The following is a 22,895-nucleotide window of genomic DNA, read 5'->3' on the forward strand; positions in this document are numbered from 1 at the left end:
TGCGGCGGTTGTAAAATATTAAATTTAATCACTATCAATTAAAATCAACTTTTTATTCTATTTCATTTTCTATTAATATCGTTAAATATCATATCTAGCCAGACTTGGCCCTACCTAAACTTAATACGTAACTATCTACGCCAGATGCGGCATCATTTTTTTTAGTTTATCGGCGACTGAAATATACATACACTCGATCAAACGTGCGTCTATCTTGAACGATAGAAACGGAACGAAAAATATGTAATCTTTTGAAAGTGAAATTTGAATGTGACAGATTGTTGCGTTTTGCGATATAACTTTGTATTTCGGAAAGGGGGGTAATAAAATTATTCGTAAATAATATTTGATTCAAATTAATCGCAAGTAATGTCATAACATTTTTTTATATGGGTATTATGGATACACGTACATTGATATATACTGAAATAAGTGAAATTTAAAAATTTAATCGGACAGAGAAGAGAAATGAAGAACAGGTAAATAGAAAAGTGGAAAGAAGCTTTCAGATTTCAATTTAACATATTTCATCACACCTTAACCTTACAACTCGCAAGTAATGGCTTAGTTAACCTTGATATCGGATATCATCAGTAGCCTAATTAGTAGCACATTTTTAGGCCACTAATTATGGTTATTGTTTACCATTTGAGATTCCAGCCTACATATACGAATGCCGTCAATCATGTTTTGTCGACGTACGATTGAATCATCTCATTGGCATACGCAACCAGTATAACCCATAGAAGTTGGTCGCAAGATAGTAAAGTTCAGTGTGGCGATCGGGTCGTGAATAGAGCGCCGTTAGGTCAGGTACTGAATAGTATAGCACCGTCGGTCAAAGATAGGTAAGTTGTGGCAGATAGGGCGGTGGATCGAGGATACGTAGGTTGAGGGAGATAGGGCAGTTGGTCGAGAAGGAAAGGTTGAGGGAGATAGAACGGTGGTTCGGGGATGCGAAAGTTGGGGAGATAGGGCAGTGGGTCGAGGATAGGCAGATAGCGTAGTGGGTCAAGGATAGGAAGGTTGAGGGAGATAGGGCAGTGAGTCGAGGATAGGCAGATAGCGTAGTGGGTCAAGGATAGGAAGGTTGAGGGAGATAGGGCAGTGAGTCGAGGATAGGAAAGTCGAGAGAGGTCGGGCAGTGGGTCGAGGATAGGTAAGTAGATGGAGATAGGGCATTGGGCCGCGGACAGTTTTCAAGTAGACGAATTGCTCGCGGAGGCCCTAAGTATCTTTAACGGAGTTCTGAGGCTCCGTACGGAGCGCTTTGAGAACCTAAAGTCTACGTAGTAGGATATAACAATGCAAACAACTAAGTAACGAATGTTTCCCCGACTTTTGATCTCTTGAATTCTTCCTCTTTACACTCTACCATTGCAAAATTATTGTTACTTATTTTATGAACGGTTTTGCGAGTTCAGGACTTATATTTACCAAAACACAACTAAAATCTAACAAATAACACACAACCATGAAAATCTGTCTGAATGACTAAATCAGTGGTCGGCAACCACCGGCCGTCGCCGGTCCGCGGAAAGGTTATTACCGGTCCGCAGAAACGTGACGCAAAAGACGGACAACGTCCTAATAACAACCTCTTTAGTTGATTGAAATTTCAAACAATATTGAGTTGAAAAGAGTCTTTGCGATTTATAGGGTAGCTACTTTGAGGGTTTTATTTGTATAGTCAATTTCTTGTCTGTTGTCCTAGTATAACGCAGCAGCCCTAAACTGCTGTTATAATTGTTAGGGGTACATGTCGCACATATGTGTCTTAGGACAGTAAGTCCTGGAAAATGTATCCCGTCTCTGTTTTACTGTTTTTTTATTATGCAGATACTGTTACATTTTTGAGGCAAATAAACATACATACATACGTACGTACATACATACATACATACATACATACATACATACATACGTACGTACGTACGTACGTACGTACATACATACATACGTCATACATACATACATACATACATACATACATACATACATACATAAGGACCATGCCGTCGGTGGCCAGACATCGTAATTCATCATTTACTCATTTAGGCCTGCTTAACAAACATTGGCGCGGCGGTGTGGCTCAACGGGCTAAGCGTTAGGAATACGCTCGCCACCGCACCTCTAACTACTCTGCGTGGGTTCGCAGGTTCGAATCCCATGCGGGGATGGTTATGTGCGAGAGGATTGCTGGACTCCTCGCCGTCGTTGGGTGGTTCACGTAACCGCTGGTCGGTTACGGCTTCCTCCACCACCAAGTCCGTGCTTCCGAAAACAAACAATACAGTAAGTCGAAGGATCGTTTCAGCCTTAAAATTATGTTTGAATCCATGCAAACTTCTACCCACAGCCCGAAACAACAATACTTCACGCAGTTATTCAAATCAGTTTTTATTTATTTTTGACATTTTATTACAAGTTTTCATCATATGTAATTCATTCATGCCAATAAATGTGTTGTCACAAATCTCCATTAGTTGATCGATACGAGCTTGACTGTGTTGTTAATAGCAGAGTGCACTGGAAAACGAAGTATTCTGAAACAAATTAAATTGATAGAACTGACATGAAAAAAAAGATCAGGATATTATCACCAGACAGTTTAGTAGGGTTCAACATACAACAGTGTTTTGTTGCATAATAATGTGAAATAAATATAAAAAAAATGAGCCATTATTGGGATTCTACGTTTATCTGGTACCGGTAGTAGACTATCACCCTTTTGGTAAATGTACAAATTGGCGATTTGTATTTGGTTCATACAAAAGTGTGACTGGGTATCATCATGCTTTGACTAAATATTTTATCAAACAGTCGATAAACGAAATAAAGTGGTAAATACTTACTCTAGAATCAGTTCTTCAAAGCCTCCTGGCGTACCGGTACGATCATTCCATAAAACGCCGTGGCTTGATCCCCTCACATTCAGAACTTCTTATGCATTAGCATTTATGCTTAACAATACATTATTGTTTCAATCTTTATTAAACTAAGCGATGAGAAACTAAATTTAAACGCCAAAAACAGAGGTTGAACACCTTACTCGCCAATGGCGAGGGAGCTAATTTCTGGAATGAGTTCTCACTACTACGTCATCAAAGGCCGTTTCCGAACCTGGGTCGATTTTCGTTGAAGCGGTTTTTAAAAATTCATAAGTAGAAAACTAAGTCCATTTTATGCAAGCGGTAAACGGTAAAAATCTTAAAAAAATATATAGAATGAAATTTTCCACAAAATTGTTTGCGTGATAACCCACCTTTAACCAGGAAATGTATTTCCCACTAGAGGGGGTAAAATCTCTTATTTCTATTATTATATCATTTGAAGATTTTATGTGTGTATGTATGGTATGTACCCACCGTATGTGTATTTTCCCCTAATGTAACAGTATCTGCATAATAGTTGAACAGTGTAAAATAGACGGGATACGGTACATGTTCAAGAACTTACTGGCCTAAGACACAGATGTGCGACATGCACCCCTAACGAGTATAACAGCAGTTTAGACTGCTGCGTTAGGCTAGCTCATATTCAGATATACCGGTAACGTTACCGCTGTACCGGTACCGTACCGGTACTGTATTACAGTATTAGGACAATACAGCAATGTACCGGTACTGGTACATGAAATATGCTATACAAATAAAACTCAAGATGTCTACAAGACAGAAGGTACGGCACAACGACGATATGTCTGTATGTACAATACTGGGGTCTCGTGTAGTTCCATACCGGTACCTAACATACTTCTAGTGGTAGTAGCATAACAATTTTTCGATATGTCAATCCTAACTGCCATCTGACTACATCATCCAAAAATTACGCCACTACGACATCACAATCACGTCACAGAGCTTGCCAAACATATTTAATATCGCCCGAAATGGCATTGGCACCTATGCTAAAAAACTGACTGACATTATCGATCTCTCTCCTATTGGAATCGTTGCGACCAGAAAACTAGTGAAATACCTGTTCAATTTCGGGTCCTCGTTTGCGCGTCTTGGATGGCAGTTCGTATAATTTGAAGGGCTCTATTACGTCACTGTGACGTCGTGTTGACATAATTTTTGGATGGTGTAATCAGGTGGGGTTAGGATTGATACGTGAAAAAATTGTCATGCTACGCCCACTAGAAGGTACGAAACTACATGAGACCCCAATACCGGTGGTCAGTTTATGGCACGTACATGTCCCAGGTCAGCAGGTTCCGGTGTGAAAGGGTGGTGAGTGGGTAACATATACCTGTCTGCCTCAATACAGTACAGACTTAGTATAAGTCAGTATCGGTATCGGTAAGTCGCTAATTTTTACAATAAATCTGATAAACCAATATTTTAAACTAATTGATTTGCCAGTTCAGTTTTACGAGTACCGGTACCCATTGGCCATTAATTAGGAGAATTGTGAAAAATATAGCATCTTGCCATCATTTGGTCATTTATATTACACACTTAGGGTGGTGTAGCCAGTCTGCGGACGATTTCATTCAAACCGCTATAAAACAAAAACCAATATTTCTAACCCAATAATTTTTTCACTGTACAGCACACTATCCAAATTCCAAGAATTTTCCTCCATTTGGCTCAATAAAACAAACACTCTATGTGTCTCACAAACGAGGGGCGTCTGGGACCATGTCAGATGCTTCATATCGCGCCTTGCTTTTCTTAATAATAATCTAAAATAATCGCAGCTGTCGCGTGACCAAAATTGCCGTTTTTTGCTAAGAACTCTCGAATGCTGCGGTAAAAATTTTTTTCCTTCGGTAAATCGTATAATTTTTTCCCAAGGAATTCAATGATGTTATTAGATTGCGCCATTCTGTAGTATTTTGCGCAACTCCATAACACTGTATTATTACCGATATTGAGTGACAACAGTGTCCAGACGTCTCCCAAAGGAGGGGTGACTGATCATCTGTAAAATGGGTTTCTTTAAAACGGGACAATGTCAACCGTTCTGTGTAGTGTGCGGTACTGCCGTAGGTGCATTGGCAATTATTCTACACGCTAAACCTTGAATTAACTCTCTACAACCAGGGGTTAAAGCTATACAAACCACCAAAGTAAGACACTCGGAAGACGAGTTTGCGATCGAACGACCAGTTTGCGACCACGAATTTCAAGCCTTGAACATTGTTTCTGCTGCGTCGAGACTAGAGCATACGCAGCCATGCGTGAAAAAATTGGGCTTCTAATTGCATTTCTGACCGTCATATATTTTAAGAACACGGTTATATAGAACAAAACTCGTCAAATTATAAACAAAGCACCGCATCACAGCAATCAAACAGACAAAAACAGGGTGGTCGCAAATTGGTCGACAAAGATACTATCGACGTATTGGAAATGCGCACCCCCCTTTATATACTCCTTTATATGTAGAAACGCGAAATTTTAAAGATGGTTAAAAGAAACATATCTACCCTCCTGCCAAGATTCATCTTTTTATCTCTTAAATTTGTATAGATTTTCAAGCATTTTTAAAGAGACAATGGGTAGTGATAAGTGGACGTTAACACCTGAGAAATATTGTCGCGGTTGTTAATTTTTTCGGCATTAATTTAATCGATGGAGTTGATGGCCGCAAAGTGGCTGAGCCACCCTCATTGTGCAATAGTAACTAGTGCAGTCTATATCTTTACTTAAAATGTGATTTCACGCAAGTAATGAAGGATTTGTGAGGCTTTCTCTCGTCTCCAAAGTGAGCAATCAGTCCCTGACAGATAAGGGACCTGTAATTCTGAAATTGAAAAGAACATGAAGCAGAAATTAAACCTTACTGGCCCACACTTATCGAGTTACTTATTGGTGATGTATACATTCTGACATTAGCACCAGGTAAGTGGTTTCCAGTTGCTAGAAATTGTTTTTCCTAGGAGAGGAGATAAAAATCTTGATACAGAGATGGGCCATTCCAAGCAAAAGTTGAATTCCATGAATTTTTTTAAAAGTGTAGTGAAAGTAATTTTTTTGTATTTTTTATATTAAAAGACATTGGATTTTTTTGGACTGCTTCATTTCACCGAAAAAGTTAAAATTTCACCCAGGTTTTTGATGGTTTATAAAAAATGGCCTGAGATGTAGAAATTTTGGTATAATTGAGATATTTTGTGATGATTCGTGACACAAAGTGTTTGATTGTGTAATACAGTTATTTCATATGAAATAGACGCACTGGACTTAAGTTAATAAAGTTTAAATGCTGTAGAACATTTCTTCACCCATTTAACGATTTATTACCAGAAGTGGAAAAATTTCCTGTAGTGTCACATACAATATGCACACTATTGGCATGGATTTACAGTGTTACATTAAGTAACTTGAGCAACACATAGAGTGGTCCTTCAGCTACTGCACCAGAAAATATTATGCGCTCCTGCTGTATCATCACAAAAATTTACAGCACAACACAATGTACTGTTAATGCATGGTGGATTTGCCGTCCTGTAGTGTCACACTATATTTCACTTTATTTTTTATAACCACTAAGTAAGTCTTGGGTGTAACTTTTGTGCAATTTTTTCCATATGCAATAAAGCAATTGATTGGACAATGAAACAAAACATGTAGCTGAAAATGTAAAAATATATTTCATCTAACAAAATGCAAAATTTCTGGAATTGTCCTGTAGTGTCACTTGGAATATCCCTTACAAACACCATTGATCATATACAATACTATTGTTATACTATGGTTACTATATCCATAATATGTATTATATATTCGCAAAAGTCAGCAGTTGAGTCATTTTTGTTTATTTTCTTGAGTTATGCCAATGCTGTTTTTAAAGCCCTCTTGCTTACGACTTTGGTGTAATTTTGTCATGATTCAATCGAAATTTGTTATGCTAGTGTTATTATCTGTTCAAGAACATGCCGACTTCTCTTCATTTTGATTATCTTCGTCTATTGATTGTTGTAGCAGAAAATGTGTATGTAGTAGTCATTGTTCAACACCGAAAATTTATCGTATACATTCATATTTGTGCTAACTGTTAGAGTTGGGCCGAAATTTGGATCCGGACTCGGATTCGAATCCACGCATTTTTTGGACTCGGATTCGATTTCGAGTCCATGTCATTTTCACCGAGTCTATAATCAATTCTGTTTTCACTAATTTATGCCTATGTTTTGTACTTTTACCTCTATAAATCTCAGTACATACCCTAACTAACTAAAATTTAAGGTTAGATCTGTAACAATATCCCTCGTGTGTCGCTTTCAAACTATCTATCCTTTTTGGTACACATACGAACAATAAAATATGTGTTAGCGGCTTAGAGCAATATTTTTGAGTTTTCGATTCGCGTAAAAATGAAACATGCTCTGGATCAACCCAAGGGGGAATTCATATCCATATTGTATTGATGAGTGGCATCTACCATTTGTGAACGCGACATAGTAAGTTTACGGCTAGAAGTATCTGGAATTATGGGGAAGCATTGTAGTCAAAAGCTTTCATCCCTACTTACTGTTCAAAGATATTGCACAAGCTAAGTTCAAATGCAAACTTTTTCATGTATATCTTTGGCAACATTTTTCGTTTTTGAGGTGTCCTAAGTATTTTATATGAAAAGAGCATCCCAATTTGTTAAATTCATGATGTTGAAGTTGTCTGGTTTCTTGGTGTCAGCAATACGACCTTATCAATCAAATGATTCTTTTCTTTGACAATTCTCAATAGCATTTTAGAAAAAAGTTATTTTATTCAGATGTATCTGATTTCCTATTTAGTCATGTAAGCATTAGACTAATATAGACTAAATAAAAATGGGTGAAGAGGAACTCAAAGTTGGAATGATGACGAAAAGAGCTCAACAGAAGAAGAGCATTGGTCCAACAAATTATAAAGAACGAGTGTTTGTTCTAACTCGTTCCAAATTGTCCTATTATGACGGAACAATAAGCCAGCGTGGGAAAATGAAGGGGTCTATTCCAATCGATAATATCAAGTTTGTAGGTGTCATTGAAGATGAGGCATTAAACAGGACAAGTGCATTTCAAATTATGCACAAGGATCTTTATTTGTATTGTTGTGCTAAGAGTGCAGATGACAGGAACAGTTGGATAAATGCAATTAAGAATGTATGTCATGAACGAATGTGCAATATCTTGACATATTATCATCCAAGCATTTTTTCTAACAGTAAATGGCAATGCTGTGGAAAATCAGAAAAAGATGCTAAAGGATGCAAACAGGAGGTGCCCGTGTCTACCAATGATATGGCTCAAAGTAAGGGATCAGGCAGACCTACTGGAAGAAAGGAGGTAGCGAGGAATGACTCGCCTCCAAAACCACCTCCTAGGCCACAGCAAGTCCCCAGAGTTGAAATAGAAGTTGTCGCACTTTATGACTTTGCTCCTCAAGAAGCAGGTGATATTAAACTCATTCAAGGGGAATACTATACTATAGTAGAAAACTTTAGAATGTATTGGTGGAAAGCCAGAGACCGATATGGTCACGAAGGCTATGTTCCCGCGAACTATGTTCAAGACAAGCAAAAGGATGGTTTGGAAACGAAAGACTGGTTTCAAACAGATATATCTCGGCAGCGTGCTGAGATGCTCCTTCTAGAGGATGGTTGTGAAGGATCATTCGTTATTCGAAGTTCATCGCATAAAGATGTTCCTTATACATTGTCAGTGGTGTCAAAATGTGGTAAAGTGAATGGAAATGCTATTGTGAAGCATTATCACATTAAGCAAAATATAAATAATGAATTTTATTTCACAGAGAAACATGCACATCTCACTGTAATCGAACTTATCAATTACCATCAATTCAATGCAGGAGGTCTTGTAACCAGATTAAAGCAAGCTCCTGCTTGTTTTCGCACAGAGCCACCAATGACGCACATGTTTAGCAACTCACAATGGGAAATAGACATGAGGGAATTACAGATGGAACGAGAACTTGGAAATGGCCAGTTTGGTGTTGTGAAGCTTGCATTATATCGAAACAAACAATATGTTGCTGTAAAAATGATGCGAGAGGGTACCATGGAAGAAGATAGTTTTATAGAAGAAGCAGAAGTGATGACTAGACTGCATCACAAACACTTAGTGCAGTTGTACGGTGTTGTCACCCGGCAAAGGCCAATTTGCATAATTACAGAGTACATGGAAAATGGTTGCTTGCTTGACTACATTCGTAATCACAAGGGTTTACAAGATCAGCCAGCTCAACTTTTAGATATGTGCTATCAAGTTTGTGACGCCATGCACTATTTGGAAGAAAACAATCTTATACACCGTGACCTTGCTGCAAGAAATTGTCTGGTAGGCAAACAACTTATCATCAAAGTATCGGATTTTGGTTTGACAAGATTTGTTCTTGATGACGAATATACCAGCTCACTCGGAAGTAAATTTCCAATCAAGTGGGCAGCACCTGAAGTTTTAAACTATACTAAATTTAGCTCAAAATCTGATGTGTGGGCTTTTGGAATATTAATGTGGGAAATATTCAGCGGTGGTAAGATGCCATATCTTGGAATGGGAAATGGCGATGTTGTTGAACAGGTTGGTCAAGGGTATAGACTCGAAAGACCAGGACATTGCCCCCATGACATATATAGTATCATGAAAAAGTGCTGGGAATTGGAGCCGGAGAAACGTCCTTCATTTGATAATCTTATCAGTATTCTGATAGAACTATTAGAAAAAATACAAACAATAGATTATCGACGTGGTGGGTATTAAAATTGTTCCATTGTATTGTAGCTCGAGCTTTTATGCAAAATCACTTTGTTCATTTTCCAATCAAGTGCAAACAAACACTTTTGTTATTTGAGACCTTTCATACTCAGCGAGGACATTTGTTCAGTTTTACGAGTTAATCTCAACAATGTCCTATTCCATTCTTTACAATATGACTGTCAAAGAAGTACCCATGGATAACAACAATTATACTTTATAGTAGCCGTTCCCAAAGGAGGCAATTTGCTAAGTGCGGCCAGAAAATTAGCAGAATTGTGGTGAACATAACTATTATATTATTGAATATTTTATATATTGTATTTATTGTTCCTTATTTTAAATGCTTTGTAGATGAATCGATAAATTCATTTTACCGTCCGTTCTATGTCGTCTACCTTTCTGTTATGTAGTGTCTGCCTTTATTGTTACGCGACAATAGAGGTAGACACACTTGCTGCAATTTCGCAGTTTAATTAATTATCTGCTGAACAGAGTTTAGCAAACAAGAGTGATTTTTTAGTATTTTAAAGGAAAATCAGGCATTGTTGACATCACCTTTATTTTTTACTCCCACATGTTTTCAAGCTTTAAAGGCCATAAAATACACATCAACTATCACAAAATTGAGTTTTATTCAAAGGTGGACATTTTTTTTCCAACAAGTGTGCGCGCTGTTAGTGTTTTCCCGTGATAATTCGGCATCACATGAACAAACATTTTGGGAACCGCTAATGAAGCTAAATAACTGCGACCCGAAAATCAGCAGAATTGTGATATGATTGAATATTTTATATATTGTATATTTATTGTTGCTTATTTTAAATGCTTTGTGGATGAACGATAAATTCATTTTACCTTTCTATGTCGTCTACTTAATGTTACATAGTGTCTGCCTTCATTGTTACACGACGATAGAGGTAGACACTACTTGCTACAATTTCGCAGTTTAATTATCTGCTCAACCAAGTGATTTTTAAGTATTTTAAAGGAAAATCAGGCAGGGTTTAGTTTAAAATGTTTCTACTCCCAATTCAATTAATTATCTACTTTTCAAAACATTTTTTCATTATTGAAACCCACAAAAGGTTATTTCCTGTATTTGTGTATGATTGCTAATTTTGACAGCCGATGGCAGTTAACTCCATTGTGTAATTTTCCATTGAAAACTATGTCATGTCATGAGAGCAAATATTGGATTATGCATTGTAATTTTTGTAGCTGTGTATTGATTGAATCATGCTTGTATTAATGGGTTCAATGTGTTTATATTTTTTAACTTTTAGAAATTGAGCAGACGAGTTCCCCATATTAATTATGAATAAGAACTATTTTTTGGGCTGTGAATATTGTCTGAATTTATTTAATGATGTGTCCTGGGAAATGGGAATTCTTACAATTATGAGTATTTTGAAATGACTTGAATTTAACATAAATCAGTATTTTATTGTACATACATTCAAGCGCAATCCTCAATTTAAAGTTTTTCTTTTATCAAGAATCGATTTTTTACATATATTATTTAATTGTCCTTGCTATGCATCAGCCAGTGATTGGTTATAGGTAAACTGTCCAAGAAATACAATATGAGATACCTGCTCTTTCAAATTTGAATGCTAATATTTTTTGTGTAAGTCGCTCTTTCAAATTTGAATGCTAATATTTTTTGTGTAAGTCACAATTTTTTCTGAATTTCAGCAAATAAACCACCTGTGATGGTAAATAAGACAATGGTTTGTGTCTTATCCAATGCATGACTTGTGTTAAGTTTTCGAAGATTAAAAATGCGAAATTTATTGAAATCTCTAGTAATTTTTTTCATCTTCTAACATTAAAATTCAGTCTGTCTAATAAAGTGGTTCTCAAACCTTTTACCTGTTAAGTACCCACGAGTCATGAAATATTCGACACGAATCCCCAGTAATCAGACATCAAACAAAGTTGTAATATATTGACAAACAAGCAGTGGTTCCCAACAGCTGGTCCGCGGACCGGCACCGAACGCTTTTTTGTCGGTGTGCCAGAAGTTGTTTTTCTGCAGTCTCAATTGCTTTAACGAACCCGAAATAACGACTGTTACGCAATTTCTCTTCCGCCGACATATTGCTGTTTGCGGTATTAATGGCTCGACGACGTCTTGGCGCCGAGTAATCATACTTTTCGCTTCCGATTTATCGCCAAAGCGTCTGTCAAATCTCGCAAGATTCAGAAATTCAAAGATCGGCACAGTGTTTTTTCTTTTCTGCTTAATATGAACATCAAATTAAAAGGTTATGAATACTTTGTTCAAACCAGAAAACAGTCATGGGCAGTATAATATTCCAGGGCTTCACCTTGACATCCAGTAGAATATGAGCTGGTCACAAGACCCGCAGCAAAAGCATGGGCAGCTGAAATCTTTTCTAGGTGATGGACAGCAGGGCAGTGAACCTGGTGAAGTTACCGACGACGTTGTCATTTTAATGTAAATTCGTTTTGTTTGAGGCGTTGAATAACTGCAGAGGGGTTAATATGAGATCAGTTGACCAACAAAGCATTTTGATATTTTGTAACAAGAGCGATGACAATAGGTCTTCTTCTGGAAAAAGTTTGATCCACTCATTTCAATTTTTGGCCAGCACATTATTTGTTTTTTTTCATGTGAAATGTTTTCAAGTGTGCCTTTTATTACCTAGAAGCATAATGAGTGCCCGACATTGCATTACGTTTCGCAAATATATGTTATTATTTTCTATTACACTCATTTCAATTTTTTGCTGATCCGCGAGTACATTTTATTTAATTTTACCGGTCCGTCAGAAAGTTTGGGAACCACTGTTTTAAATGATATTGAACAAAGGTATTTATTTCATTTATACAGAACATTGGTGTGAAGGCTGTCCCTGTTTATTGCGAGTAAGTTTCTCAATTCGAGGAGCAAACAGCACATTTTCTTTTAATATTTCACAGTTTGGCTACAAAGCTGTGGATTTCACATTGTTGAGTAACAACAACACAAGATCAGGGAAAATCCACGCGAGTTTCAATCGGCACGCATTTTCCTTTGATTAGTAAAGGACATAAAAAAATAGCAACACATGAAAACTCAACTGCCATTCAAGTACCCCTCAACCCCAGGTTGAGAATCCTTGGTCTAATAGAACAAACTTGATGTAGTTAACAGCGCGAAATATAAAGCCTATAACATTTCTGTTATCTTACTATTCCAACTCTCATAATGATCTTTAATATTTTTATCTTAAATTGCTATGGTGTTTTATTTCTTTGTTTTTTTTTCACAAGTTTTAATGAATTGAGTTGATTTGATGCCACCAGTTGACTTTTCTTTGGGTATTTTCTATACATCATCAAATAAGTTTTCCATTATTGTTGTTAGGAGTTTGAATATCATACTGTTCTACCCCAATCTTCAATTTCTTTTTACCCTTGCTAAAATTTAAAAATTTCATCATGCAATCGTTGACGTGCCGTTTTGACCGCAAGTAAATGTTGGGTAATAATTAGAGGAGTGAAAACTTAAATTATCTGTCATGTACATGTATATAGTGGATTTTCTACCATATTATGCACATTGTTATTGCTGTCATTCCCATTCCACTTTAATCTCACATTTGAATACAATATATCAAATTATACATAGTGGGATTTCAAAGTGATTGTCATTAACATTTATGGTATAGTTACTATAGTAGACGGGGACTTATGTCCGGCAATATCTTCTCAGTAAATATAAGTCTCAGTGGCACAAGGAAAATTTCAGCTCATAAAGAAACTACACAAATATATAACAAAACTAACCCATTATTTCAAAATTTCTCAGAAAAATCTCAGTAACCAGTCGGCTCAGAATTTATGACTGAGATTAGGATGGATCGGTATGTTAGTCGTTGGGATGGATACATCACGCTGATTCAGATATTTAAGTTATATGTTAAGCATAACAAACATAAAATAAAAAATGATCTAGCAATTGAGGAGGGTCCGCGAAAGACCGCGAAAAAGAATGAAAATTAGTCATCCAGTCAGCGACACCTTATTAGGCCTGATTACATGTCCGCTGGAACCGGTCTTATAGGCCTGATTACATGTCCGCTGGAACCGGTCTTATAGGCCTGATTACATGTCCGCTGGAACCGGTCTAGCAGACCACATATTCACGCTTCAGTGGTTCGCCTGCGATTCAAATCCGTGCTATCGGTCCAGAACATCAGACCTCCTATTTAGGAGGTCTGAAAGTGAGCTAACCGGTCTTGCTCAGTTGCTTCGCCGTGCCACTCGAGAAATCGTGAATCACCGTGATCGAAGGAAGTATGGAAGTTGTTTTCTTTTTCATCTCTGGTAAGTGAGTTGCTTTTTTGAACTAATAAAAATTCAGCTAGATAGGGCAAGTTTAATTTAAACATCTTCCGCATCTATTGTGTCGCTGCTGTACACAAATTTGAAACACTGGTACTGGTGGGATCCCGGCATATTGGCATGATAGGTTGTTGTTTTGAAACAGAGAATTAAATCTTGATGTCTAAAGATTTATTTGTATAAACTGAGCGCAGTACGACTTCAGTTTGCATTGAGAATTCTTTTGGACTTGCATTATACAGCCATACCGCATCCTAGCTGATATAGGGAGAAAGAGATGAGATGCTGATGATCGGATAGAGACTATCACCCTATATGTTTAAGTTCGATTCCCGCGTTATTGTTTTGACACGCGTTATCGAATGTGACTCCAATCTGGACTCCTTCAGACGATAATAAGCACACAGTGTTGATGCTAATCGTTGTTGTATATTATAGGAAGATGCACAATCCAAATTCCGAAAACAGATAAAATTGAGACACACTTAACTCTTAACACAGTAAATCAGGAGTGAATCAAAACACATCACACTTAACGCAGTAAAAACAGAAGTGGATCTAAACACAATATTATGCAGCCCTCTCGGCAAGCCGGGACGATACGTCATCAAATTGGTCGATACGAGAAAGGCAGTACATGTAATCAGTAATCAGTGTTGCTACAATAAAATGACCTATTGTGGGAAATGGAACACACTATTAAAATGAAAGGGTTAAATACATTATAATTCATAGTTACACAATGCACATTCGCTACACAATTCCCCCTCGACAGTAAAAAAAATTAACTTGATAATTTTTTAAATTTTGGAGTCCGGCTGCCGAGAGATGAAGTGAAAGAAAACATAATAACACGAATTAATAAAAGATATTGGTACGATATGATGAGTAATCGTTAAGGTATACAAGAGAGTATACGCCGTTTACGAGAGAAAACAAAATACGAGAAAAAAATTCAAAGGGTCTCTCTCTATGTTGCTTAGAAATGCTTAACATTTTAAAATGGAATTGTAACGAAATAGTAAACAAAATGGCGACAATACTTGAAAGAAAGGACCTAAAAGAATGTAAAACACTTTGATGTTTAAAGGAAGGACCTGAGAAGAAAAAAATGGCGGATTTAGTACTTGAGAATTACACCGAAATTGGTTTGGTGTTTAAGATTGTAAAATTGGCGTTAGAGGTTATTTGAAATAAAATAATAAGTAAGAAAAAATCCTGTAAATTGAATAATGAGTAATTTGACAGATAATTGAACCATTGAATCCCTGAAATTGAACCTGAATCAAATTCTGTATGAAGTAAAAGAACTCGTGATATCTAAAAAACAAGACATTGATTAATAACAAGTAATTACAGAATAGAAAACTGACACTACACAGTTATTTTATTTGTATGTTTTTTTTTCTGTTATATTTAAATTCTTATACTAAGGTGTTTTGATGTTTTATAGTGGATAATAATAAGAGAAAAGTAATAAAATACAAAACGATTAAAGTGATAAAATACAAGATGATTAATAACGAGGCGACACATTGCGAGATACACTCCATATACAATTCGCAACGACCGCCGGAATCGAGTTGACTTAATAGGGTGGGGATAAATTAAAAGGTTGTTACAGTCAAACTTTTGACTCCATTTGAGCTTGGGGGCTCGCATCTGAGAAGTTGCTAGCATTTTCAATCAATTCATCGTCAATTTCGACATCGGATAACTGGTGTATTTCTTGTTGTTCGTTGAATTGTACTACGGTTTGTCGTGGTATGCTGAGAAGTCGTTGTATTGGTTGCAGCAATCCATTTGTTAATGTACGGCGAACGGACATTAAGCTTCGATAGATGAAATAACCTATGTAAAGCAGGGGTACAACGAATAAAGCGTAAATGAGGCCAAATAGCGGCCACGCCTTTATGACGTAATCTGACAATGTCTTGGCAGTTGTCATTTACGTTTAAACAAAGCCATTGTATGCACAATAGACTTCGTTTGATTCAATGTCAATGCAAGATTTCGTTAGTTCGTTAGTTGAGAACAAGTTTCGAAGGTTTGCAATGATCGGTATTTCCAATCGGTAAGATTGCCCGATGCATTGTAATATAACAAGAATTCGGTAGTGTTGAATTTCGGAAAGTTGCGAGCTCTACAAGCTTTCGTATCTTCAACATTCCAAACAAATGTAAACTCACCGTTCAGGCAAAAACCAGAATTGGGTGCGCATTGGCTGAGGTATTTGAACGTGTTTTTGGTTGCGCTCGACGAAGAACAGCCATGAAATGGTTCGCCAGTAGGTCGTACGTTTACAAATCTTGGTATAAACATTTGTAAGAAGGGTAGATAGATGTCTCGTAGATGTTTGCTGAACAATTCTTCATTGTATGAAGTTTTGTCGATTACAAATAGCTAGTTTGCGTATGTCGTAAGTCTTTCCATGTAACGATTTGTGACATAATTTCAGTGGTCCCTCAACGGCTTGCGTACTCATACAAAGCATGACAAAGCAAAGTATTGTGTAGTAAAATATGGTCATCAGATATCCATCTGAAATTCGCCTGATAGAATAAAGTCTTTGCTTAAATGGCGTGGGAGTTTTCTCAGCCTTCGCGGCCGATTTGATTGTTGCTGATTTGACATTTCCGGAGACGGCCCCAGTCGATGTGCTGAATCTGTAAAATGAATTTCTGCATCGCAATTTGATCGTTTTGTGCTTGTATCGGATATCGTATCATTATTATTTGAAATATTGAAATTGAAAGTCCGTGGGCGCGAAACAGTGACATCGCTCGCCGGTCGTTCATTTGATTTGGCGCCAAGATTCCTATCCTCAATATCTGCATGCCATAGGTCAGAAGTTGGTAGGTGTGCAACTTTTAAGTTGTCAATTGAACATTCATACGGCTTTGAGTTCCGGTCGACGATAAAATGCTTACTTCCACGTTTTAAGACCTGGAAGGGTCCTTCATAGAAGTTTTCCAGTCCTTTTCTTGATCGACTGATTTTGATAAAAACATGGCTACAATTTCTCAAGTCCTTTGGTATATAAGTTTTCCTTGAAGGCTGTTCGCGTGTTGGATTTGAACAGAGATTTCTGAAAAATCTCTTAAGTTTATTTACATATGTATGAGGGTCAGTATTTGTCGCGTCTGGTTGCGGTTCCACAAACTGTCCTGGAAGGCGTAATGTTGATCCGTAAACTAACTCGGCAGGACTGAAACCCAAATCTTCTTTAACAACTGATCGAATACCAAGTAATACAAAACCCAAATTCGGAAACCAGTCAGATGGATGTTCACAAGCTCTAAGAGAAGCTTTAACAGTTCGATTGAGACGCTCAACTAAAGAATTTTCTTGAGGACGATATGGCGCTGTCAATATATGTTTTGAACCAAGGAATGTCATGAAATCTTTCCAAGTTGTTGATGTAAATTGCGGTCCATTATCTGTAATAACGGTACTAGGAGCACCAAAATGGCTTATATAATTATTAGTGAAAGCGTGTACGATTGTATTAGTCAAACTGTCCTTCAATGGAACACAAATTGGATATCTTGTATATCTGTCAATTATCATAAGCAAATAAACATAACCATGAGATTGGGGGAGTGGTCCAAGTAAATCTACGTTAATCGTGCTAAAACGTTCATCTGGAACTTTGATGTTTTTCAATTCTGTGCGTATGTGTCGTTGAACTTTTGCTTTCTGGCATCGTATGCACTCACGAACAAACTTACGGATGTCTTTACTCATATTCGGCCAGACATAACTGTCTTTTATAAGTTGTTGAGTTCCTGATATTCCTGGATGACACAAATTATGAGTTAAGTTGATAATGCGATATCGTAATGAAGTTGGAATATATGTTCGAGGTTTGCCAGCAAGGCTGACGTCACAAATAATGTTTCCCGCCAATCCTGGGACTGGAAATTGTACTAACTGTAGAGAATGCTTGCTTGCGTTCGTTAAAAGTTGCTTCAGCTCGTGGTCGTTTTGCTGTGCGTTATAGATGTCAGTTAACGGGATAATTTCCTGTTGAGGTACAATGGCATTTATTCCACCATGCTCTGCGGGGTGAATTTCTATTCGGCTCAATGTGTCCGCTGCGATATTCAATGCACCGGCAATGTGTTTTACTGTGAAATCGAAAGTTGATATGTATTCAAGCTGACGGGCCTCCCGTTGGATTAATCGCTCTTTCGGACTTTGAATAGCCTGTACCAGGCTTTTCGAGTCTGAGATTAATTGAAATTTTCTTCCTGTCAATTCATGCCGAAAATATTTGATAGATTCAAAAATAGCCAAAAGTTCCTTGCCAAAAGTAGAATAAGTTTTCTGGGGGCCACGAAGAGCTCTCGAAAACATGCCCAGAGGTCTCCATTGATTATTTTCAAACATTTGCAAAACACCTGATATTCCAATGTCAGATGCATCAGTAATTAAAGAAATGGGTGCTTGATGATGTGGATGAACCAACAGCGTAGCATTGGCTAAAGCATGTTTAATGTCATCAAAAGCTTTCAAAGATTCATCATTCCATTTGATTCGAGAACGTTTACTAGGCTTCCCAACTGTCATCTCATTTAAAGGTCGTATAATGGTAGCTAAGTTCTTTACAAAACGATTATAATATGTACAAAGACCAATAAAAGATCTTAATTCTCTCAATGTGTTCGGTTGAGGATATTTTTGCAATACTTCCACCTTGTCGGCTAAGGGTTGTATTCCTTCGGGCGTAACATGATGGCCTAAGAATTTAATTTCTTATTTGTTGAAATGGCATTTATCTGGATTTATAGTAAGTCCATAAATGTGTAAGCGTTCTAGAACTTGATCTAGTGTTCTGAAATGTTCTTCCTCTCTTTTGGTTGCAATGAGAATATCGTCGAAGAATACAAATATATTGTCGATGTTCGCTAAAACTTCGGTCATGAAATAATTGAACGTCGCTGGGGCAGATGCTAGCCCGAAACAAAGAGTTTTAAACATGTACATTTTATTGTTGCAGGAAAAGGCTGTTTTTGGTTGATCCGATTCCAAGATAGGAATATGATTATAAGCTTTTGTGAGATCAAGTGTAGTGAAATGTCGACAGCCATGCAATTTATTGACAAAATCGTACAAGTGTGGCACGGGGTGTTTTTCCTTGATCGTGATTGAATTCAAAAGTCGAAAATCGAGACACAGCCTGATAGCATTAGAACCCCGCTTTGGAACGATGGTAACTGGAGAATTATAAACTGAATTACATGGAATTATATCTCCTAAGGCTAATAAAGTTTTAATTTCTTGTTCCACAGAAGCTTGTAAGTGAAAGGGTACTCTTCTTGGTTTGGCTGAAATAATTTGTCCATTTGTTTGTATTCGATGTACTGTATTGTGTTTAAAGCGAACAGATGTATGTTTAGGATTAGTAATATCTTCATATTTCCGTAGTAAGTTTGTAACTCGACTATCGTGGCTAGGTGAAATGAATGAAGCAGCAATTGTCGGCATAAAGGTTCTCCTGCCTTTAATGTAGTGTTGAGAGCGTGGATTTTTCAATGTAGCTGAACCCACATCGAGTAATAAGTTGTATTTGGTCAGGAAATCAATGCCAATGATAGGGGTTCGCACTTTCGCGATTTGAAATTCAAAGTTGTAGGTAAGACCATCTCCAAGATCAAGGGTTAACGAACGAGTCCCATACCATGGTATCTTCGTACCATTGATGGCATAAAGGGAATGACTAAGTGGTTTCTTTATAGGTATAAAATCAGCTGGAATAATTGAAAGAAATGACCCAGAATCGACAAGAAATCGACGTCGACTCGATTCATCAATTATGTACATAAGAGAAGTTGGTTGTTGCCATGCTGAGTTTGATGTTGCACAGATTCTTTCGGGTTTTCGACAACTTTGACCCGATCTTAGTGAAAATTTTGAGGAGCCATGGCACATCCTACACCTTTGCATTTGTAAGCTTTGTCGCCAAAAGTCGCGTGATAGTAACAGAGATTGGGGTCCGTGTTTTGTTGAGAAATGTTCATTGGCGGTCCATTATTGTGTCGAAAAGGCGGACCGTGAAGTTCCGGGGGTGGACCACGATATTGGCGATCGCGTCTAGGCGGTCTTCTCAAATTGTTGTATTTCTGAGGTGGTCTGTCCTGGTAATCATTGCCTCTCTGCTGACGGTTGTAATTTGAGCGGTAGGTTTGCTGTTTTTCCTGTGTAACCTTGTCTAACTGAGTTTTAAGCTGTTTCATCTCTGCCAACAACTCTGAATAAGCTCTTGTGTCAGATTGTGGTGTTGTTTTAGAATTAGTAGCAACGCCTGATGCGGAATTTGTATCCCAGAATGTTTCTGCCATGTCTACAATTTGACTCATGGAGCGTTTTGTTCCACTTTTTGCAAAAAGTCGCCTTACGAAAATCGCCACTGGCTCTGGTACAAGTTGAACAAAATAAAACCGTAATATTTGCTCCGGAATCGGGTTTTTTGAAGCGTGAAAATCTAGTGTACGACAAATTAAGCTGTATATTTGGGTAGGTGTCATATTCTTGCATTTAGGGCCCAACGCCTCGATTTGGTCGATGAAATTCAACTCGAAAATTTGTTTGATAGCGTCAATAAAGTTATCATAATCATCCTTCGTTATTTTAGTGTCTCGATCTGGCATAAACTCCTCTATTCTAGCATACTGGTCTGGCGTGAAACTCTGAATTACATATTTGAGTTTAAAATCAGGATCAATGATTCCGAAATATGTGAATGAAGCAGTAATATTATCAATCCATTGCCTGACAGCGTGCTCCCAAATAGGCTCGCGTTTGTTCGAGGTCAAAAATTTTATATAGTTATCAGGCAACATAACCGTCTCCGTATTCGAAGAGGTGGAAGAACTGGATGAGCGCGGTGTAGGGTTCTCAGAACTGACATTCTCTGTAGTTATTGAAGATGTAGAAGAGCTTGATGATCCTGGTGTAGTGTTCTCAGAAGAGATATGTTCTGTAGTTGTAGGCGAAGATGTCATTGTGCACTGTGTGGTTTTGCGTGGACGAATTTTAGTAGTTTGTATTGCTACACTTATCCTTTGTGGTTGAGTTTTAAGTGAGGTTGAATCAGAGCGTCTGCTTTCTGAATCTTGCTTTTGTTTAAGGCGTTGCGACTGTCTGGTACTTGACATGCGTAACACTAAAATCTAGCGGCGACGGAACGCAACGAACGCATAAAGTGTCTATCTGGCATTCCTATATAAAAATTACACATTACAGTAAAAAAACAATATATAATGTTCGTTTGAATCCTTTATCCGTGAAAACGTCTCGAGAATAAATATGAAAAGGTATTTACTTGGAAAGGCTGCTGTCTTCATTGTTGAATTCCTGAATTGCCATCATGAAGTTGATTTTCCAGTTGTTGAATTGATTTTTCCAACTTGTTGAATTGAATTTCCAAGCGGTTGCGTGTCTTTACACGTCGGAGGTCATCAAAATATAGGGAGAAAGAGATGAGATGCTGATGATCGGATAGAGACTATCGGTACCGATACCCTTACTGTACATACCAGTACCAGTATAAATACAAAGCTTCAGTGTCGGTAAAGTTGCAGTAGTAGGGCGATATTGAATAATGAAAGTGCTTCTGTTTACATATGATGAGCCCACTTCACACAAGTGTTTGGTTGATAAAATGTATTGTTTTAATTTGGTTGCCAGTCTATGAGTAGACTACTGGTAACTGTAGGCCTACTGTGATTTTTGAATGGATCGTGTGGCGTAAGGTGCCAGTAGTCTGCACCGTTGAACGCTGGATGGTCGGCCAAAATTATCTAAATCGTCTATCTTTTATGCCCCCAATAAATTTGTCGTTTTGTTCTTAGATTGTGGGCAAATTTCAACGGGAAAGCGACCCCTCCCTCATATTCTGCAAATAACTTCAAAGAATTTCAAGAACGTGCATTTAATTTTGATGCTTTAATTAACATTTGTATTGAATTTATGAATTTATTGAAAATAAAATATATGCAGTGTTTGCAAATCATGACTTATTTGATTTAATCCGGCAACTCCAAAACTGTTTTCAGCTTGTTGGTTTGGACGAGGCCACTAAGTAGTCTCCGAGACCACTTTGACCGAACCGGTTCGCTGGACTGGTTTTGATGAAACTTAGAATACACAATCATGAAGAACTAATTATGTTTTATTCATATAGAAAATTTATAGTAACGGTAGTCTGACCAGATCACTGAGATGCGATCACAGAACCCCGCAAGGCCCGCAAATTTTCATTTTGATGACGTCATCATGTCATCACAAGAAACCTCAAAGTGAAAAACGAATCCCATGGAGCGCAGGAAATTTTTTGAAATAAATAAAGGTAGTAGTCTACTCGCGACATTAACAATCTTTAATAGCTGTTAATGTGAATGCACTTGGTCCAGTAGTTGAAGAAAAAAGACAACAACATAATAATATCCAAACAACAACATAATAATAACCAAACGTAACTACATGGCCATTTCGTGCCCAAGAAGCATTACGACGCAGCGACGGACAAATATCCGCGGGCATGGTAAAGATATTCAACTTTTATTTACGCATTTCGTACTGTCGTTATATATTCATTTCAACTCAAAATCCTTGGAGATGGTTAGTACAACAAGACGGAATTTGGATGTATTTTCTTCGAAATTAAAATTGGAACTGAATAATATAACCATCAATCGACAAGATTCATTTGTTCAGAGAGACCTGTCACTGATCACACCAGTCGGGAACTCGTATCAAATTTGTTTCCAAAAAGTTTGACAAGTGCGTAAGCCCATTACGTATTCCTGTGCCGTAGGGTTTCCCA

At 37.5% G+C, this 22,895-nt stretch overlaps 1 protein-coding gene and 1 long non-coding RNA gene across 2 annotated transcripts; both read left to right on the plus strand.

Moving 5' to 3' along the window:
• Positions 1-3,784: 3,784 nt before the first annotated feature.
• Positions 3,785-11,440, plus strand: LOC120336172 (tyrosine-protein kinase TXK-like). The gene has a single exon (XM_039403789.2). It carries the CDS (start codon positions 7,784-7,786, stop codon positions 9,713-9,715), a length of 1,932 nt encoding a protein of 643 aa, XP_039259723.2. The 5' UTR covers positions 3,785-7,783; the 3' UTR covers positions 9,716-11,440.
• A 2,272-nt stretch (positions 11,441-13,712) lies between these two features.
• On the plus strand, positions 13,713-22,079 carry LOC120336212 (uncharacterized). The gene is made up of 2 exons (XR_013479873.1): positions 13,713-14,047; positions 21,922-22,079. It is a non-coding gene; the product is annotated as an uncharacterized LOC120336212 (long non-coding RNA).
• Positions 22,080-22,895: the final 816 nt, after the last annotated feature.

The sequence above is a fragment of the Styela clava genome, chromosome 13, assembly GCF_964204865.1.
Source record: "Styela clava chromosome 13, kaStyClav1.hap1.2, whole genome shotgun sequence".
NCBI lineage: Eukaryota > Metazoa > Chordata > Ascidiacea > Stolidobranchia > Styelidae > Styela > Styela clava.

What these genes read in the sequence shown, in the direction of transcription:
- LOC120336172 (XM_039403789.2), top strand. Translation starts at nt 7,784, where the DNA reads ATGGGTGAAGAGGAACTCAAAGTTGGAATGATGACGAAAAGAGCTCAA.